Genomic DNA, 22130 nt, shown 5'->3' with positions numbered 1-22130 from the left:
ACGACAGCGTGAAGCCGGGAGCGGGAGCGGGAGCGCGCGTGACGACATCTTGAAGCCGGGAGCGGGAGCGGGAGCGCGCGGCGCGGGGGCGGGGGCGGGGCGGGAGCGCGCGGCGCGGGGGCGCGCGGGCCTATCAGGGCGCGGCGGGGACGCGCGGCACAAGCCGCCCAGTGTTGGGTCAGCGGCGGCGGGCGGGAGGGAGGGACAGGCCGAGGCCCAGGCCTTGCGACCACCGCAGGAGGGCAGGCAGACAGGCGGGCCCAGGGGACCGGGGGCAAGGGGCGAGCCGAGCCGAGCCGAGCCAGGGACCGACCGACACCCGGCCAGCAGCGGCCATGGACACCGTGCCGCCCGACCCCGACATGATGCTCGACCCCGGTGAGACTGACGAGGATGTGGCCACGACTAGAGGGTGACTGTGAGCAACAGGGAGAGGTTGAGTGGGGCTGGGACTCTACTCCATGGAGGCAGGAGGGTGAGGGGGGATCTTATAGAGGTGTATAAAATCATCAGAGGAATAGACCAGGTAGACGCACAGAGTCTCTTGCCCAGAGTAAGGGAATCAAGGATCAGAGGACACAGGTTTAAGGTGAAGGGGGAACGATTTAAAAGGAATCTGAGGGGTAACATTTTCACACAGAGGGTGGTGGGTGTATGGAACGAGCTGCCAGAGGAGATAGTTGAGGCTGGGACTATCCCAACATTTAAGAAACAGTTGGACATGTACATTAGGGAGGTAGATGTGGCCCTTGTGGCTAAGGGGATCAGGGGGTATGGAGAGAAGGCAGGTACGGGATACTGAGTTGGATGATCAGCCATGATCATATTGAATGGCGGTGCAGGCTCGAAGGGCCGAATGGCCTACTCCTGCACCTAATTTCTATGTTTCTATGGATAGGACAGGTTTGGAGGGATATGGACCAAACGCAGGCAGGTGGGACTAGTGTAGATGGGACATGTTGGCCGGTGTGGGCATGTTGGGCCGAAGGGCCTGTTTCCATGTTGTATCACTCTATGACTCTAAACTCTGGGTGAAGGTCCTGTGTTCGGACCCACGTCCTACCCAGGCTCCGGCTAAACTGTAACTGTGCCCTCCTGGGCACCTGAAGATGGGTCTCGACCCGAAACATCACCTCGCTCCAGAGATTCTGTGTGTGTCCCGCTGAGTTACTCCAGCATTTTGTGTCTAGCTCCAACTCTCTGCTTGGCTCCAGCCTGAGAATTAAAGGATGTTCTTTCAGGAAGGAGATGAGGAGAAATGTCTTTAGCCAGAGGGTGATGAACCTGTTGAATTCATTGCCACAGGCAGCTGTGAAGTCAATAGATATTGTTAAGGCACAGATAGATTCTTAATCAGTAAGGGTTATGGGGAGAAGACAGGAGAAAGGGGTTGAGGGGGAAAGTAGATCAGTAATAATTTAATGGTGGAGTAGACTTGATGGGCCGAATGGCCTAATTCTGCTCCTTGTACTTCAAGGTTCCAGCCCTGCATACCGTCTCTCTCTCTGATAACTCTGGCAGGAAAGGACACAAAGTGCTGGCGTAACTCAGCGGATCAGGATGCATTTCTGGAGAATATGGATAGGTGACATTTTGGTTTGGGACCCTACTTCTGACCCCTATGCATGTTGATCAGCCAAGATGGCCCAAAAAGTCAACTATCCATGTTCTCCAGAGATGCTGCCAGAGTTCTTGTGTATTAACCAGCATCTGCAGTTCTTTGTTTCCAAGAGTGGCAGGAAAACTGATCTTTAAAAAATAAACACATTCTCTAACTCGTGACAGTTTGCAGAACTCTGAAATATAAATGGATCTTGGTTTCCAAGTTTGAAAAATCAGAACGTAGCTACAGACCACATATGTAGGAAGGAACTGCAGATGCTGGTTTTTACGAAGATAGACACAAGAAAAGTGCTGGAGTACTCAGTGGGTCAGACAGCATCTCTGGAGAAAAAGGGTGGGTGATGTTTTGACTCGGTATTCTTCTTCAGACTGAATGTAGAGGTGCTCTAGAAAGTAGAGTACCTCAGTAGGTCAGGCAGCATCTCTGGAGAGCATGGATGGGGCCAGTATCTCTGGACATCCATGTTCTCCAGGGATGCCACCTGATCTGCTGAGTTAATCCAGGCACCTTGTGTCCAAAGTCTTTGAATAATTGATTCCCTTCTTGATAAGCAAGGGAATAAAAGGTTATTGTGGGTAACTGGGAATGTGGAGCTTCAGGTACATTGTAATGTTTTGTGAGGTTATCAAATAGGAGAATATGCTTGAGGGACAAAGTCACCCACTGCTGCTCATGTTTAACTCATTGGTATTTACATGTAGTGCATCCATCCGCAAGGGTGCACTCGGGTATAAGAGGATGTGCTTGGTTATAGAGTAAACCCTCGTCATTACGGAGCTCTTTGTAATGGATTTCGGTTATAGTGGACTGTGGAAAGCACAAAACACGTGGGAATGTTTGATAAACTGCACCAAACTTCGCTTGGGTAGTTTACACCCCAGCGGTATGAACATTGACTTCTTCAATTTCAGGTTGTCCTTGCTTTCTCCCTCTTTCCCCTCCCCTTCCCAACTCTCCCACAGCCCACTGTCTCCACCTCTTCCTTTCTCCTTCACCCCCCCCCCACCCCCTCCACCCCATCAGTCTGAGGAAGTGTCTCGACTCGAAACGTCATCTATTCCTTTGCTGCAGAGATGCTGCCTCACCTGCTGAGTTTCTCCAGCATTTTTGTCTACCTTACGCCAAACTAAAGTTACCCTGGGAAGGCCGTTGGACTGACAAGCCGTTGAGATTGACAAATAATTGAGACTGACAAGCCTTTTGATTAGATCGACACTTATCTCTATTAAACAATGTAACAAACGGTCTTTAGTATTTTTAGCCTGCAGTGAGAAAAATACATTTTGTACGCTCAGCAGATTAGGCAGCGTCTATGGAAGGACGAATGGAGAATGGAGTTAACGTTTAAAGTCAGTGCCCCTTAACCCTGAACTCTGGGCTGGCCGCTGGTCGTGGGAATCTGACAGAGCGAGACAAGGTTTCCTCACCATGCCACACAGCCACGCCAACGTCAAAGATCTCCCATTTTGCTCTCATTCATTGGCTGCAGGAATCAGGAGCAGTGTTTATTGTTGTTTCCTAGCTGCACTGGACAAGGTGGTGCCAGGCGGGTTTCTAGTGCCACTGCGCACCGTGTGGTGAGGCAGGTCCCACTGGGTTCTCAGTGACTGGACTCCGGGATCCTGACCGGGCCGTGGTATCAAACCATTACTCGGTTATAGTGGAAATCAGCAATAATGGGCACCATTCTCTCCCCCCCCACCCTCCATATGGTCTGTTATAACGAGGGTTTACTGTATGTATTTTTGTTCATAAGTGAAATTGCCCCGAGGCAAATAAGAATTGGATGTAAACTGGGTGCTGCAAATGGGAATGGGCGCACAGGTGCTAAAACTCAAATTGCCATCTAAACACGCAGCTGCTTTTGAGTCGTGTATGTTTTTGACTCTCGAGTTGACAGTCTGATTAGCAGCATACAACTAATGAATAGGCGTAGAATTAGGCCATTTAGCCCGTCAACTCTACTCTGCCATTCAATCATGGCTGATCTATCTCTCCCCCCTAACCCCATTCTCCTGCCTTCTCCCCATAACCTCTGACACCCGTACTAATCAAGAATCTATCTATCTCTGCCTTAAAAATATTCTCTGAGGGCCTCTACAGCCTTCTGTGGCAAAGAATTCCACAGATTCACCACCCTATGACTAAAGACATTTCTCCTAATTTCCTTCCTAAAAGAACATCCTTTAACTCTGAGGTTATGACCTCTGGTCTTGGACTCTCCCACTAGTGGAAACATCCTCTCCACATCCACTCTATCCAAGCCTTTCACCATTCTGTATGTTTCAACGAGGTCGCCCCTCAACCTTCACAACTGACAAACGTTCACCTTTGGATAACTTACTCATTCCTGGGATCATTCTTGTATAACATCTATGGTGCAGAAATTATGATAGGAGTATTAATGTCATGACGAATTCATCATGCTGAATAACATTGCCACAGGCTGACTGACCTCTGCTACATTCACTCCCATCTCAGTTGGTAGAAGAGTGTTTTATCAAAGTTATGTCTTTGAACATGTTCGCTGATAAGATAGTGGGAGTGTTCGGATATAAAGTTCAAAGCCAATAAATTCACATCTTGTTTTAGAGATCACATGTTTTTTTTGCTATTTAAACAAAAACAAGATGTCACATTATAGATATTTTAGGATTAGTTTTGAGTGATATTCATGAAATCAATGGAAGAGTTGACCGGGGTTTTTGTGTTGTTGCCATGTTTTATAATGCCTGCTGTGTATGCTTGACTATGAGGTCGTTTTTTTTTCAGCCGACATTTTACTCAGTATGGTGAAGGAAGTCTTATAAAAAGTGGGCAGTTTGTTGAAACCCAGGGCCCACGCCTTAGTAAAGCTTGGATGCTTCAACACACCCAGCACTTCGGAACTGGACTGGCAGATTTTCTGAATAATTGATTATAACTCATACTAATTGAATATTGCTGCTATTAATACACCAACACAATTTAACCTTCGTTTAGATATTAATATACATTTTCCAATGAATTAAAGGGAGCAAAATGCAGTGGGTTTAAAAGGAATTCTTAAAAGAGCGAGTTTATAGGGAAGGTAGACACAAAATGCTGGAGTAACTAAGCGGATGAGGCAGCATCTCTGGAGAGAAGGAATGGGTGACGTTTCGGGTTGCGACTTTGTCTGAAGAAGGGTCTTGACCGAAACGTCGCCCATTCCTTCTCTCCAGAGATGCTGCCTCGCCCGCTGAGTTACTCCAGCATTTTGTGTCTACCTTTGATTTAAACCAGCATCTGCAGATCTTTCTTACACAGAGTTTATAGGGAACACAGAACTGGGGTTGTAAGAAAGCGTGAGAAACAGGAGCTCCCAAAAGTATTTTAAGGGAGTGTGGGAATGTTGTCCCTGGAGGGGTTAAAGAGGGCGCGCGGAATGAGGCTGGATTTGAATAATATTGTATCCCAGCTTCTCGTATAGTCTACGTAACATGCCTTTTACGGCACAGAAATTATGATAGAGGAGTATTGATGCTTTATGTGTCACCTGCTAAAATCTGTTGTGCATTTTGTATTCCTAATCTATGGAAAGTTGAACTGCTAACTATTACTAATGAACTACTATGTCTTGATGAGAATGGGTGTCAGAGATTACGAGGTAATGAGGTTAGGAGGGAGAGATAGATCGGCCATGATTGACTTGATGGGCCGAATGGCCTAATTCTGCTCTTATCACATGATCTAATGATTATCATGACATTGATTCATTAAAACCAGTGGTGATATGGCACAATCACCATGGGTCATTGCTGTAGGGCACAGGAAAACTCAGCTTTAATAAATTATTCAAATGGCTTGTGGGTATCTGGGATATAAAACTTTATAAAATCTCCACTTCCACCGACATTCCTTCTCTAGCTTCACAATTCACACTTCAAACTTATTGACTTTTACCTTCTGTCTTTCCACCTCTGCCCTTTGTCCCACCATCTATCAAATAACTCTCCACACCTTTGTTTGCCTATTACCTGCCAGGGTTTGTCCTGCCCTTCTCTCTCTGGAAGCTTTGTTTCCCCCCTTCTCTCTTCCCCCCCCCCTTCCCCCCCCCTTTCTTCTCCCCCCCCCCCCCCCCCCCCCCCACCTCCACAATCAGTCTGAAGAAGGGTCCCGACCCAAAATATCACCTATCCATGGATAGACACAAAGTGCTGGAGTAACTCAGCGGGTCAGGCGGCATCTTTGGAGAACATGGATTGGTGATGTTTTTGGTCCGGACCTTTCTTCAGACTCGAGGTGCTGCCTGACCTGCTGAATTACTCCAGCACTTTGTGTCAATTTTAAACTATCATCTGCAGTTCTTTGTTCTACCTGTGATGTCACCTGTCCATGTTCTCCAGAACTGCTGTGTGATCCGCTGAGTTACTTCCACACTTTGCATCTCCTGCTGTAAACCAGCATCTGCCGTTTCCTTGTTTTCTACATAAACATGTTTTTGCCAGTTTCAAGGCTCTCATTAAAGCTTCTGGGAATTCAGGGTTGGTCAGGCAACATCCCTGGAGAGAGAAGTCCAGTCATGGTTTCATCAGATCTGGAAATGTCAGAGTTGTACAGGGTTCGTGCAATAGAGGAACACAAGCATGAACCTAGGGAACGGTCTGTACTTCAGCAACAGGCAGCTGAGGTTAGATAATGAAAGAACAGCTGTTGCAAGGATGGAGGCTAGGAATGGGACAAGAACCAAAGTTGGTGAAAATAGGAACAACAGGATCAATACCAATAGATCAGAGAATTTGGAACAGGAGTGAGTGAGATACGTTCACAGTAACATTGACTATCGGGTTAAAGTTCTACAAAGTAGTCACCCAGTTATTGTTCCCTTTGCTCTACCCTCTATAATCCTCTACAGGCAAAGCATAGCTCCAATGTTATCTATACATTTGCCACTGAATATTAGGTGTTAAAGAGGAGTGTTACCTGCACATGTTGATCTGGGGGGCAGTTGTACCCTCTGCACAATAACCAGGGACAGAGACTTGGTCTATGAATGTGTGCGGAGAAATGATTATACAGGAGCAAGTAACCTGACCAGGTCGCTGTACAACAGTAAGTGGTGAGAGAGCAGTAATAAGACAAAATCATGTAATAGCTAGAAACGCTGTGTACTATCACACCTTATGCCCTCTTTTGCTGCTACCACAGGCAGGCAGTACTGAAGCCCAAACACCCACACCACCAGCGACAGGAACAGCTTCTTTCCTACAGCGAGCAGGTTCTTAAACCATCCTGTACAACCCTAATCCTAGCTTAGCAACAGAACCCCACAGACACCTTGTTTTACAATTGTGGTTTGCATAGTCAGTAGTTCTGCTATAAGGCTTGTTTCTAGACTGGGAATTAGATATAATATGATTAATGAATCAGGGAGCACTATTCCAGAAGGGTCGCAACCTGAAATATCACCTAACCATGTTCTCTACAGATGCTGTCTGACTCACAGAGTTACTCCAGCACTCTGTGAAACGTCACTTATCCATGTGCTCCACAGATGCTGCCTGACCCGCTGAGTTACTCCAGCACTCTGTGAAACGTCACCTATCCATGTTCCTCCAAAGATGTGCCTGACCCGTTGAGTTACTCCAGAGTTTGACCTCCAGCAACTCTGTGTTTTTAAACGTCACCTATCCAATTGGCTTCTCCACAACAGATGCTGCCTGACCCAACTTTGGAGGAATATGGTCCACGCAGGCAGGTGGGACACTAGCTGTGTTGGCCGCTGTGGGCAAGTTGGGCCGAAGGGCCTGTTTCCACACTGTATGCCTCTATGCTTCTCTATAACACAATTTAGATCGGGAACTAGTGAACAACATAAAAGTTACTTTGGAAATTGACAAGCAGGAAAAACAGTCTAAGGCACAAAGACTTCCACGTAATCTCACATTAGTCCCTTAAGAACACAGACTATCAGCTTCACGACATCCAGCCATTAACATTACTAAGCCAGTCATTGTTGACCTTGTTCATGTAAACTCTTATTAAACAATGCACATATGGACTTTAGTTTTTAGTGTGCTATTGGGCAAAACCCGGGCCGAATAAAATGGCTTTAACAAAAAAATTGCAGGGATAGAAAAAAATTTGCGAGGAATAAAGTCCAAATAACCCCCCTTTATGAAATGGGACAATAGTTAATATTTCTTCGGAAGGCACATTAGTAGAGTATAGCCACTGTCAGTCTGAAGAAGGGTCTCGACCTGAAACGTTATCTATTCCTTTTTCTCCAGAGATGCTATCTGACCTGCTGAGTTACTCCAGCACTTTGTGTCTATCTTAAGTGTAAACCAGCATCTGCAGTTCCTTCCCACACATTATAGTAGAACTACCTGCAATGTCTTCTTTTAGGCACAGTCTTTTTGTTTTCATTGTTGCAAAATTGGTGCGTAATTAATGTATTTGTGTGTTGTCCATGTCTGTGTCTTTGTGATGCTCCTGGAAGAAAGATTTTCATTGCACCTGTAATCATGGCATTTGTGCATATCATAAGCTTGGCTTAAGTTGTGACTGGAATCCATAAGGCTATGTGCCTGTCAAATGTCTGAGTGAGAGACAGAGTTGTGACTGGAGAAGGAGTGGAGAGATGAAAGATGAAATTGTTAAACATCATGTGGATACTAGGTTCTGCTGGAAGAGTTGGAGGGTATAATGCATAATGTTGAGGGTAATACTTCTGGGCATATTGGGTGAGCTTCATGGACACTGGCATGGGGCTGAACCTGTTGCTGAACGGCTCTCTTGAATTATTGATGGTATACTTAGTCACCGTGTGGAGCAATTATATTACAACTGAAACCAGGCTGGGACCAACACCCTTGTGAATCAGTAGGTTGGGTTGGGGACAGGACATTGAACTTAAAATAAAAGGAGTTGTAAGCAGGTTAGTTGAAGCCGTCGTTTTTTTGTTCTCTTTGAATATAACTAAGTTTAAATAAAATAATTCTTGGAATCTAGATTGGCCTTTATTGTCCATCTTCTTGGGAAGTAGTTGTAAATGACCTTCTTAACTCTGTGATCCTACTTGTGAAGGTATTCACACTGTGCAATTGGGGAGGATATCCCAAGATATATTTTAGATGCATTTCTAAGTCACTGTGGTCTGTAAGTAGGGGGAACCTTCAAGTGGTGGTGTTCTCTTGCCAGTGAATCAATTTAAAAGCAAAATATGCAGATGCTGGAAATCTGATGTAAGACAGAAACCGTGGGGAAATACTCAGCAGGTCCGGCAGCATCAATGGTGAGAGAAATGGGGTTAACTTCTCATGGATCCTGTGCTTTCTATATCAGTGATCAGGGTGTTTGCTCAGTAACTTGCTGTAAGCTACTGTGAATGAAGATGCATAAACCGCTGGCGTAATTGCTATCGAGGTGACTGAATACTGAAATACGTGGAGAGGATGTTTCCACTAGTGGGAGAGTCTAGGTGATAGCCTCAGAATTAAAGGACGTTCTTTTAAGAAGGAGATGAGGAGGAATTTCTTTAGTCAGAGGGTGGTGAATTGGTGGAATTCTTTGCCACAGACGGCTGTGGAGGCCAAGTCAGTTGATATATTTGAGGCAGAGAGCGATATATTTTTGATTAGTACGGATGTCAGAGGTTTTGGGGAGAAGGCAGGAGAATGGGGTTAGGAGGTAGATATACAGTGGCTTGCAAAAATGTTCATACCCCTTGAACTTTTCCACATTTGAAAACCATGTATCATTTTCCTTTGACTTTAAAATTATGCACCACTTTGTGTTGGTCTATCACATAAAATCCCAATAAAATACATTTACGTTTGTGGTTGTAACGTGACAAGATGTGGAAAAGTTCAAGGGGTATGAATACTTTTGCAAGCCACTGTAGATCAGCCATGATTGAATGGCAGAGTAGACTTGGTGGGCCGAATGGCCTAATTCTTCTCCTATCACATATGATCTTATGATAGGGTGTCGTAGAGTTGTACAGCGTGGAAACAGGTCCCTTGCCCGTGCCGTCTAATGTATTTTGTTCTGAGTGAAAGACAGACACAAAATGCTGGAGTAATTCAGCTGGTGAGCAATAGGTGATGTTTCGGATTGAGACTCTTCTTCAGGCTCTGATGGAGGGTCTCGACCCGAAACGTCACCTATTTATTTTTCTCCAGAAATGCCGTCTGACCCACACAGTTACTCCAGTATTTTGTGTTGTTCTTTGGTGTAGACCAGCATCTGCAGTTCCTTCCTACACATTTAGTCCTAGAAACATAGAAACATAGAAATTAGGTGCAGGAGTAGGCCATTCGGCCCTTCGAGCCTGCACCGCCATTCAATATGATCATGGCTGATCATCCAACTCAGTATCCCGTACCTGTCTTCTCTCCATACCCCCTGATCCCCTTAGCCACAAGGGCCACATCTAACTCCCTCTTAAATATAGCCAATGAACTGGCCTTGACTACCCTCTGTGGCAGAGAGTTCCAGAGATTCGCCACTCTCTGAGCCACGTTTCTAACTCTCTGCTTTGTTTCTTTGTTCCAGACGCATTGAAGGAACCGGACGGCTGCGTGGGCTCTGAGGTACTTTGTCCGTTTCTCTATACATCGGCCATGGACGTCAGTACTGCCAAGTCCAGGGTATTGGTCAAGCTCTTGGTGCATACATGGTGATGGGATTGGTGTGAGATGTAAAATGGTATCAGATTGTGCAGTAGGAGGCGAACTAAGCCATCGGAATATAAAATAGAACATGGTCTATTCTGACTCTCACAATTTTATTAGTTCAATCAGATTTCATGAAAGTGCGATTTTTGTTGGCTGTTGTATGGGCCTTTCTCATATGGTAAACCCAACTTAACTGTCAGGTCAAGGTGTAGCCATGCAGTCCAGTCCAACATGTGGGACATGCTCATCCCCATGGCGAGTCTGCTTTGGCGGACCAGGTGGAAGAGATCTTTATCAACCAACGGCTGGAAAGGCGACGCAGCAACGCACTGTGGAATGCCAAGGGCTAATCAGAGCACTAATGGGCCTGTCCAACTTATGCGAACTTTTCCGGCGATTGCCAGCACCCGTCATATGTCGCCGAAAATGTTCAACTTGTTGAACATTCAGCGGCGACCAGAAATACACTACCTCTCTTTGGGCGACTGAGGAGACTACTCACGACCATACAGGCGACACCCTGGCGACATGTCGTTAGTAGCCGCCCAAAGAGTCGTACCTTGTTCTGGTTGCCGCTGGATTTTCAACATGTTGGAAATTTTCGGAGACCTGCCGCGACTATGACGGGTGCTGGCAAGTCGCCGAAAAAATCGTGTAAGTGGGACAGGCCCTTAAAGATGACACGACCATCCACTGCAGCCAAGGAGTCTCCAGGAGTGATGATTTTTCATACCACTGTACTCTGACTTCTGCAGGCAAAAGAGTGGGGTTGTTACAGTGCAACAGCTTCTGCACATTAAACTCATTCACGAGTGGGTTTTTGTGCAGCCCTCTTCTCTAGACTCGTGAGCCATGTCAGAACTCACCAGAATTGAGACTGCACAACCGCCATCGACGGCACAGACGGGCCACCACCAAACCCACCTTGATAGTGTGAAACATTCATCTGATTTCAGTCTCTCTGGATGTTGCCTCGCCTCTTGAATACTTCCATTATTCTCCCTTTTACTTTGATTTCCAACGTTACAGTTTTTGCTGGGTAGGCAAGTGTTTTTATGAGAACAGGAGAGTTTTATAGAGGAAGGTCATTTCCTTTAGTGAAAAACAAAGGACCTTGGGTATAAAGTAATTGGTAGAAAGACTAGAGAAAGATGAAGGTAGAAATGTCATTCAGTTGACGGAGGTTGTGTGGTTCTTGCTGCTTGAAAGGGTGGAGAATGCAAAAAGCTATGTATTTGGACACTGGCATGGGTTATTTGGAGAGGTGGCACGGTGGCACAGCAGTAGAGTGGCTGCCTTACAGCACCAGGGATCCATGTTCAATCCCGACTATGGGTGCATGTTTGTACGGAGTTTGTACGTTCTCCCCATAACCTGTGGGATTTTTCCGGGTGCTCCGGTTTCCTCCCACACTCCACAGACGTACAGATTTGTAGGTTAATTGGCTCAGAATAAATGTAAATTGTTCCTAGTGTGTGTAGGATAGTGTTAGTGTACGGGGATCACTGGTCGGCATGGACTCGGTGGGCCGAAGGGCCTGTTTCCACTTTGTATCTCTAAACTAAACTAAACCTGTGTACTACAGGGCTATGGGTCCAACGCTGGAACGGGGGATTTTCCAGCTACACAGGCAGCCAATTATTTTGTTACTCTTAATTATCTGAATTTGCTTTTCTTCACGTTTAGAATAGTCACAGATGCTTCAGAAGTTAATGTCCGTGTTAACCATATAACCATATTGCCATGGTGTAGAGTTTGGGGTAGGGGAAATTGTAGTCCTGAGTTTTGAGAAAAGTTTTCAGTTTCTGCAATGGGTCATTGAGTGCTCCCCTGTTTTCATTCAGTGGTTTGATAGTTCATCACTTGGGCTATATAAAGGTTTATGGTATTACTCAATGTAAATGGTCTGTAAATGCATGCTTTTGATGTTGGTCCCAATGCACCCCAAATTAATGATAACAAGGGAGATGCTAAATGCATTTCGTTGTCTCTGTACTGTACACTGACAATGACAATTAAAATTGAATCTGAATCTGAATCTGAACAGGACCAACGTAAAGAATCTGCAAACAAAAAAAAAAAAAAAAAAGACAAAATAATTTAGAGCGTTCAGTGGGATATGGAGCAAATGCAGGCAAATGGACCTGGAATAGTTGAGGCATTTTGATCAGCATGACCAATTTGGGCTGAAGGGCCTAGTTTTGGATGACTACTACTGCCGAGCCGTACGAAACAGAATTTATAGATTACACCATGCTCTCCTACTCAATTATTGTTAGACTTTGGAGTTAATAAAGCACTTTTTTAAAGTAAGTATTTTCACATTAATTGCCACAGGTTGGGATACCAATTAGTGGGGACCTTCCTGCATTAGTCCAGCAGTTTGTGGAAGACAAACTCCAAACCACCATGGTACGTATGTATAATCACCTGATCGATGGGGATGGTGATGAACTTTACTGTTTTTGCATTTGTTGGGGTCTTGCTGCACAAAAGAGTGCTACACATAGAGTGATACAGCACGGAAACAGGCCCTCTTGCCCAACTTGCCCATGCCGACCAACATGCCCCATCTACACTAGTCTCACCTGCCTGTGTTTGGCTCGTATCATTCTAAACCTATCCTATCCATGTACTTGTCTCCTAAATGTTTTTAAACATAAAGGTAGTACCTGTCTCAACTTCCTTCTCTGGCAACTCGTTCCATACACCCACCACCTTTTGTGTAAAGACAAAAGTTGTCCTTCGGCTTCCTATTAAATCTCCCCTCGCCTTAAACCTGTTTCCTCTGGTTCTAGATTCCCTTATAATGGGTAAAAGATTCTGTGCGTTTACCCGATCTATTCCTCTCATGTTTATTTATACAATAGAATGTTCATTCGTAAGGCTGTTCCATAATGTTCACGTGACTGGGTAGAATGCCAACCCATGATTTAATTGCGACGTGTAGATTTTCAACGATACTAGGTACAGTGAAATACTTTGTTTTGCATACAACCCAGTAACCCTCAACTAGGCCGTACACAAGACAAAGATACAAAAGCTCACCTAACAGTCCTATCTATAAGTAGACACAAAGTGCTGGAGTAACTCAGTGGGACAGGCAGCATCTCTGGAGAGAAGGAATGGGTGACCCTTCTTCAGACTTCAGTCCTATCTATAGCCCTTGCTTTCATGTTCAGGCACTGTTACCATCTACACTAATACCATCTACCTGAATTACTTCCGTAATGAGTGCCAATTGTCACTTGTCAATTGAGTGGAGTTCTAGACACTCGAACTGTACCCATTGACCCACAGGCATGCTTTACAATAGTGTGCACCTAGACAAAGTTCAAAGTTGGCATGGATCAGACAAAAATCGCAATGATAGTAATACCAATTTTTGAATTCATCCTCTGACATTAAGAAAATAATTGCAAAGTCACGTGGGCAGCTTACAACCCAACGGTATGAATATTGATTTCTCTAACTTCAAGTAACCCCTTGCATTCCATCTCTCAACATCCCTCCCCCACCTTAGCCCTCCTAGTTTCACTGTAATCCTGTTGAGTTTCACTGTTCACTATATCCACTCTGTATCACCTTATCTGCAGCCACCATTATGGGCTCTGCCTTTCCTTGATCATCGTGGCTGGCTTTGATTTGTTCTTTTCATACCTTTCATTTGTTCTATGCACCTCTTCATATCTCTAGTTTCCCTCTCCCCTGATTCTCAGTCTGAAGAAGGTTCTCACCCCAAAACGTCACCTATTCTTTTCCTCCAGAGATTCTGCCTGACCCGCTGAGCTACTCCAGCATTTTGTATCTAGCTTTAAGTGCAAAGTATTACTTGACTGCTGTCGAAGTGATTGGCCTTCAAATTCTGCTTTGAGGGAATGGGGAGGAATTGGTCAGGGAGGAGGGAGAAAATGTTTGAAGAACAAAGTGAAGTTACAGTACAGTAAATAAATAGACAATAGGTGCAGGAGTAGGCCATTCACTGTGATCATGGCCGATCATCCACCCACAGTACCCTGTTCCTGCCTTCTCCCCATATCCCTTGACTCCGCTATCTTTAAGAGCTCCATCCAACTGTCTCTTGAAAGCATCCAGAGAATTGGCCTCCACTGCCTTCTGAGGCAGAGAATTCCACAGATTCACAACCTTCTGTGTGAAAAAGTTTTTCCTCATCTCTGTTCTAAATGCCTTACCCCTTACTCTTAAACTGTGGCCTCTGGTTCTGGACTCCCCCAACATCAGGAACATGTTTCTTGCCTCTAGTGTGTCCAAACCCTTAATCATCTTATATGTTTCAATAAGATCCCCTCCCATCCCTCTAAATTCCAGAGTATACAAGCCCAGCTGCTCCATTGTATCAACATATGACAGTCCCACCATCCCATGAACTAACCTCGTAAACCTACGCTACACTCCCTCAATAGCAACAATGCCCTTCCTCAAATTTGGAGATCAAAACTGCACACAATACTCCAGGTGTGGTCTCACCATGTACAACTGCAGAAGGACCTCTTTGCTCCTATACTTGACTCCTCTTGTTATGAAGGCCAGCATGCCATTCGCTTTCTTCACTGCCTGCTGTACCTACATGCTTACTTTCAGTGACTGATGAACAAGGACCCCCAGATCTTGTTGTACTTCCCCTTTTCCTAACTTGACACCATTCAGATAATAATCTGCCTTCCTGTTTTTGCCACCAAAGTGGGTAACCTCACGTTTATCCTCATTAAACTGCATCCACCATGCATCTGCCCACTGAGCCAACCTATCCAAGTCACCCTGCAGATAGTTCTACAGTCCACGCATATTAATATTATTCTTTGAATATTTCTTTCAGCTGACAGGAATGATGATTGGAGCACTTGTTGCCATTCTCATCGTTGTAATCATCGTATTTTTCATCTTTAGAAGAATGAAGCAGTCCAGTAAGTACACCAGAATGGTGAGCTAATTGACTCACGATGTACTAACATATCACTCGCCTCATCCCAGCTCCCTTCAAACTTCTAATTCAAGAGTTTTCAATCGTGTTTTACAAGGATGTTGCCAGCTAGAGGGTCTGAGCTATAGGGAGAGGTTGAGTAGGCTGGGACACTATTCCTTGCAACGCAGGAGAGTGAGGGGTGATCTTATAGAGGTGTATAAAATCATGAGAGGAATAGATCTGGTAGACGCACAGAGTCTCTTGCCCAGAGTAGGTGAATCGAGGTGAGGGCGATAGATTTAATAGGAACCTGAGGGGTAACCTTTTCACACAGTGTGGCGGGTGTATAGAACAAGCTGCTGGAGGAGGTAGTTGAGGCAGCGTTTGAGAAGCAATTAGACAGGACCATGGATAGGACAGGTTTAGAGGGAATGTGTAGGCAGGAACTGCCAGTCTGAAGATGGGTCTCGACCTGAATCGTCGCCCATTCCTTCTATCCAGAGTTGCTGCCTATCCCGCTGAGTTACTTCAGCATTTTGTGACTAACTTCAGGTTTCGAGGGCTATGGTGCAAGATGGGACATGTTGGTCGGTGTGGGCAGGTTAGGCCAAAGGGCCTGTTTCCACGCTGTACGGCTCTGAGTAAAATTCCCTGAAATCAAACAACAGATTTCCGTTGAGCCAGTAAACTTTTATAAATTTCCTTCCTTGCAGGTGACCGTTGCGATTCAATTCACTGTGTTTGCAGGCAGACCTACCACGTACCATCATGTGATAGAGCTTCAGTAGTTAGACGATACGCATGCCTCGCCCCAACATGCTAGGGACTAGGAGTGTGCTCTGAGCCACGAACACCAAGCCCGCTTTGGCCAAGACCAATAAAGACCAGTGAGAAAGCCCTCCTCCAATGTCTAGGTGTTGTTTCTTTATCGCAGTGTACAATAAGAGCCCAGGCTTGGAAATCACTCCTCTTTAAAGCTAGTGGAGGAAAGAACTGCAGGTGCTGGTTTATGCCAGAAATACAGACAAAATGGCGGAGTAGCTCAGCAGGTCAGCCATCATCTCTGGAGAAAATAGGGTGGCATGGTAGCGCAGCGGCACAGAACCGGGTTTGAACCTGACGGGTGCTGTCTGTACGGAGTTTGCATGTTCTCCCCGTGACCGCGTGGGTTTTCTCTGTGTGTTCCGGTTTCCTCCCACACTCCAAAGACGTGCTGGTTTGTAGGTTAATTGGCTTTGCTAAAACTGTAAATACTATGTATGTAGGATAACGTTAGTATGCAGGGATCGCTGATTGGCGCGGTATCTCGAAACTAAACTAAACTTTAAAAAAATAATCGGTGCCGTTTCGGGTCGGAACCTTCCTTCAGCCTGGAAGTAGAGTTTGTCTAGAGATGCTTCCTGACCCGCTGAGTTACCCCAGCTTTTTGTGTCTCTCTTTAAAGGTAGTCTGGTGAAAGAAAGGAGCCCCTGTTTGTGAAGAGCCGGTTCTTTTCATTTTAACCCTTGATCTCGCTGCTTTTATGTTGTTGGGGCATCTAGTTTTGAATCTTGGATAGAGCATTGTAGACTAAGAATATCCATAATTATTGGGACCATAGATCAGAGCGAGAAGGTAACTGAAAAATAATCACCCACCTCCTGGAACATCATTGTTCATAAGGGATAGGAACAGAATTTGGCCATTCGGCCCATCAAGTCTTCTTCATCATTCAATCATGGCTGATTTTTCTTTCCCTCTCAACCCCATTCTCCTGCCTTCTCCCCATAGCCCCTGACATCTGTTCTAATCAAGAATCTATCTCTGCCTTTAAAATATCCATTGACTTGGCCTCCACAGCCGTCTGTGCAATGAATTCCACAGATTCACCACCCTCTGAGTAAAAATAAATTCCTCCTCATCTCCTTCAAAAAGTTAGGGCAGTCCAGAGCTGCTAATAATCATTGCCTTCTAGTCATTTTATACTTTACGCCTCCACCATATGCTGACACAGGACCTGCAAGCTCTCTCTGATCCCCCACATTTACAATATCTTACCAGCCTTCTCCAATGGCATAAAGCAAAGTGAAATATTCAACACTTTTGATATGCCCATGTTTTTTCATACACAACTTGGTGTCAAATGTCCCCAATAAAGCTGGAGGCCAGAGGCTAATAGGACACAAGGGGATACAAGGTCGCTACCTAGCAGCAGTAGCAGCAACTCTTCTTGTAGAAGAGTACAACTTACTGCATGAATCTGCACACTAAACATCATAGAATTGATTGATTAGCTATGATTGATTGATTGATTGAAGGAATTGATTTATTGAAAGATGCAGCATGGAAACAGGTAATGGGCAACATTAAAATGGAGGATGGTGGGACCAACATGTAATTACAATGTGATTAGAGATTCGCATTGATACAATTGTGAAGGTCTTTATGTGGCATTGGGTGGCACAGCTGATATAGTTGCTGTCTCACAGCGTCGGACACCGAGGTTCCATCCTGACCTCGGTTGCTGTTTCTGTGACGTTTGCATGTTCTCCCTGTGACCGCATGAGTTTCCTCCCCCCATCCCAAAGGCATGCGGGGGATGTAGGTTAATTGACCTCTATAATACGTGGATAGGATAGGTTTGGAGGATATGGATCAAACACAGGCAGGTGGAACTAGTGTAGCTGGGACATGTTGACCGGTGTGGGCAAGTTGGGCCAACGTGCCTGTTTCCACACTGTATCACTCTATGACTCTAGAGGGATAACATAGAACAAGTGTGAACGGGTGATCGATGGTGAACGTGGACTCAGTGGGCCAAAGGACCTGTTTCCATGCTGCATCTTTCAATCAATCAATTCCTTCAATCAATCAATTCTATGATGTTTAGTGTGCAGATTCATGCAGTAAGTTGTTGCTGCTGCTGCTGCTAGGTAGCGACCTTGTACCCCCTTGTGTCCTGTTAGTCTCTGGCCTCCAGCTTTATAGACATTTGACACCAAGTTGTGTATGAAAAAATATGGGCATAGTAAAAGTGTTGAATATTTCACTTTGCTTTATACCATTGGAGAAGGCTGGTAAGATATTGTAAATGTGGAGGATCAGAGAGATCTTGCAGGTCCTGTGTCAGCATATGGTGGAAGCGTAAAGTATAAAATGACTAGTGTTGCAACGTTTCTGATCTGGAGAGATTCTGGTCAAACAACAGGTTAGCACACTGGGGAATTATTGGTTGCCTTGTAAGGTAATTGAATTTGGTGCTGTGATCATCTTACGGGAGGTCATGTTAAAACCTCAGCAGCCATCAAGGGGAAAGGGAGAAACCAAGACGAAGGAGTTTAAATCACAATTTAGTTCTATGTAGAGTTTTGTTTAGGGATACAGTGTGGAATTACGCCCTTTGGCCCAGTGCGCCTGTGCTGACCAGCGATCACCTGTACTCCAGTTCTACCCCACGCACTAGGGACAATTAACCTGCATGTTTTTGGGAAGTGGGAGGAAACCGGAGCACCCGGAGAAAACCCATCGGATTGGGGTTTTTGTACAGGGATAGCCGTGCGGATCTGTGTACACCGTATCTGGTACACCTGACAATAAAGAAACCATTGATCACCATTGCCCATTGGTGGCATGGAAATGGTTCCATTGGCCCACAAGTCTCTACCAGCCGTCCAGCACCTATTGACACCAGTCCCTTTTTATTCCCAAGCCTCTGCCAGCCCAGATTCCACCACTCACCGACACACAAAGGACAGTTTATAGCTGCCAATGAATCTGCCAGCCCACACATCTCTGGGGTGTGCCTTGTGTGCTTCATAGAGTTTGTACACAGGGAAAGTGTGGAAACTCCAGCCAGCATCAGGGGCCAGGATTGAACCTGGAACTGCAAGGGAGCTGCTAACTGGCAGCAGCTTTACTGGCAGCTGCACCATGATGCCACCATGCATCGGTGCATTCTAGCGGTGCACCCTGGGGATGTACTGCAGCCCGAGTCCTCATCACCATTCACAGACTGCTTGGCTTGGCACAAAGGGTCAGCCCAGCTTGTCCACTACATCGGCTTAGGGCAGGCAATGAGTTTGGGCAGTGGACTGGCTGGGTGCGGTCAGCTGGCTTTTATTGGAGCAAGCACATGCACAAGTGGGTGAAGGAAAGTGGATAAATATTGCAACCGCCCAGGCCTTTAAAGATCTTGACCCAAATTTGACCTTCCAACTTGGCCCACTGGAACAAGGGCGGCACGGTGACGCAGCGGTAGAACCACTACCTCACAGCGCCAGAGACCCGGGTTCAATCCCGGCTACGGGTGCTGTCTGTACGGAGTTTGTACGTTCTCCCTGTGACCATGTGGGTTTTCTCCGGGTGCTCCGGTTTCCTCCCACACATCTGATTAGCTGATGTATTAGGTCTTTCCTGAGGGAATAGGACCTTCTCTTCAACAGAGATGCTATCTGCTCCTCTGATGCATGTGAGACACTAATGATCTAAGAAGTTTGACCAGCCAGGCTGGACAGACCTGGAGGTAAAAGACCAAAGTGGTGCAGATGGGGATAAATGAGGTCCAAGGAAATTGCAGTGGCTCTTTCTTGGTTTTCCAAAGAGCAGTCGTCTATCTGTAGGGTCGGCGAGATGTGTGATTATCAAAGCGATGTTATCAAGACCTTCTTGGTGTCAGTGTGGGGGGTATGGTCAAGAACAGGTCTCGTGAGAGTTTCATTCTCTCTCTCGGGAGGGAGGGCTAATGCAGTTTCACTGCAGGGAGATTTCTAATGGTTGGGAAAGTTGTCCTTTAGATTTTTAGTTTAGAGATGCAGCACGGAAACATGCACTTTGGCCCAGCGGGTCCGTGCCAACTAGCACATTAACGGGGGAACCCGGCTTGCGGGGTGTTCTGAGAACAAAGGGGGACCATTGGGGGCTAAACGGAATATTTGTGGCTTTGTGGGCGCCCAATACCTGGTGACCTTGGGTATGGGAAACAAAGAATCTTACTGTCACATGTCACGTGATAACAAAGGGACATTCATTCACACTAACACAAGCCCACACACACTAGGGAAAACTAGAACGTACAAACTCCGTACAGACAGCACCCGCAGTCAGGATTGAACCTGGGTCTCTGACGCTGTGAGGCAGCAACTCTACCGCTGCGCCACCGCGCACACACTTACAGTAGCTTGCTCACCTTCGTGGTTTTGATTTCTCTTGCAGGACAACAGCAGCAGGATGTTCCCCAATACAGGTTCCGAAAACGAGACAAGGTCATGTTCTACGGGCGCAAGATCATGAGAAAGGTAATGTGGTGTACACTTCAAACAACATGCACACTCACCTACCTGGGCACACTCACCTGCCTGTCTGTACACACTCATCTACCTGTCTGTACACACTCATCTACCTGTCTGTACACACTCATCTACCTGTCTGTACACACTCATCTACCTGTCTGTGCACACTCACCTACCTGTCTGTGCACACTCACCTACCTGTCTGTACACACTCATCGACCTGTCTGTACACACTCATCTACCTGTCTGTACACACTCATCTACCTGTCTGTACACACTCATCTACCTGTCTGTACACACTCATCTACCTGCCTGTACACACTCACCTACCTGCCTGTACACACTCATCTACCTGCCTGTACACACTCATCTACCTGTCTGTACACACTCATCTACCTGTCTGTACACACTCATCTACCTGGGCACACTCACCTACCTGTCTGTACACACTCATCTACCTGTCTGTGCACACTCATCTACCTGTCTGTACACACTCATCTACCTGTCTGTACACACTCATCTACCTGTCTGTACACACTCATCTACCTGTCTGTACACACTCATCTACCTGCCTGTACACACTCATCTACCTGTCTGTACACACTCATCTACCTGTCTGTACACACTCATCTACCTGTCTGGGCACACTCACCTACCTGGGCACACTCACCTACCTGTCTGGGCACACTCACCTACCTGTCTGGGCACACTCACCTACCTGTCTGGGCACACTCACCTACCTGTCTGGGCACACTCACCTACCTGTCTGTGCACACTCACCTACCTGTCTGGGCACACTCACCTACCTGTCTGGGCACACTCACCTACCTGTCTGGGCACACTCACCTACCTGTCTGTGCACACTCACCTACCTGCCTGTCCACACTCATCTACCTGTTCACACTCATCTACCTGCCTGTACACACTCATCTACCTGTCTGTACACACTCATCTACCTGCCTGTGCACACTCATCTACCTGTTCACACTCATCTACCTGTTCACACTCATCTACCTGCCTTGCACACTCATCTACCTGTCTGTACACACTCATCTACCTGTCTGTGCACACTCATCTACCTGTCTGTGCACACTCATCTACCTGTCTGTACACACTGTTCACACTCATCTACCTGTCTGTGCACACTCATCTACCTGCCTGTGCACACTCATCTACCTGTCTGTACACACTCATCTACCTGTCTGTACACACTCATCTACCTGTCTGTACACACTCATCTACCTGCCTGTACACACTCATCTACCTGCCTGTACACACTCATCTACCTGTCTGTGCACACTCATCTACCTGTCTGTACACACTCATCTACCTGTTCACACTCATCTACACACTCATCTACCTGCCTTGCACACTCATCTACCTGTCTGTACACACTCATCTACCTGCCACACTCATCTACCTGCCTTGCACACTCATCTACCTGTCTGTACACACTCATCTACCTGTCTGTACACACTCATCTACCTGTCTGTACACACTCATCTACCTGTCTGTGCACACTCATCTACCTGCCTGTACACACTCATCTACCTGTCTGTACACACTCATCTACCTGTTCACACTCATCTACCTGTTCACACTCATCTACCTGCCTTGCACACTCATCTACCTGTCTGTTCACACTCATCTACCTGTCTGTGCACACTCATCTA

The 22130-nt window shown here is 46.0% G+C and overlaps 1 protein-coding gene across 2 annotated transcripts in view; it reads left to right on the top strand.

Moving 5' to 3' along the window:
* The first annotated feature begins 146 nt into the window (after positions 1 to 146).
* Positions 147 to 22130, top strand: part of pnpla7b (patatin-like phospholipase domain containing 7b) — a 122239-nt gene continuing 100255 nt past the window's right edge. The window contains exons 1-5 of one of the 2 annotated variants that reach the window (XM_055660350.1): positions 147 to 378; positions 10145 to 10182; positions 12604 to 12678; positions 15104 to 15191; positions 20381 to 20463. In XM_055660350.1, the coding sequence (XP_055516325.1) occupies positions 336 to 378; positions 10145 to 10182; positions 12604 to 12678; positions 15104 to 15191; positions 20381 to 20463 (327 nt within the window). In that variant the 5' untranslated portion in view covers positions 147 to 335. Of the gene's footprint in view, positions 379 to 10144; positions 10240 to 12603; positions 12679 to 15103; positions 15192 to 20380; positions 20464 to 22130 lie in introns of both variants that reach the window. The other variant, XM_055660349.1, reaches the window with a different exon arrangement.

Source organism: Leucoraja erinacea, chromosome 31 (assembly GCF_028641065.1).
Source record: "Leucoraja erinacea ecotype New England chromosome 31, Leri_hhj_1, whole genome shotgun sequence".
Taxonomy (NCBI): Eukaryota; Metazoa; Chordata; class Chondrichthyes; order Rajiformes; family Rajidae; genus Leucoraja; species Leucoraja erinaceus.
This window is presented reverse-complemented; position numbering and strand designations above follow the sequence as displayed.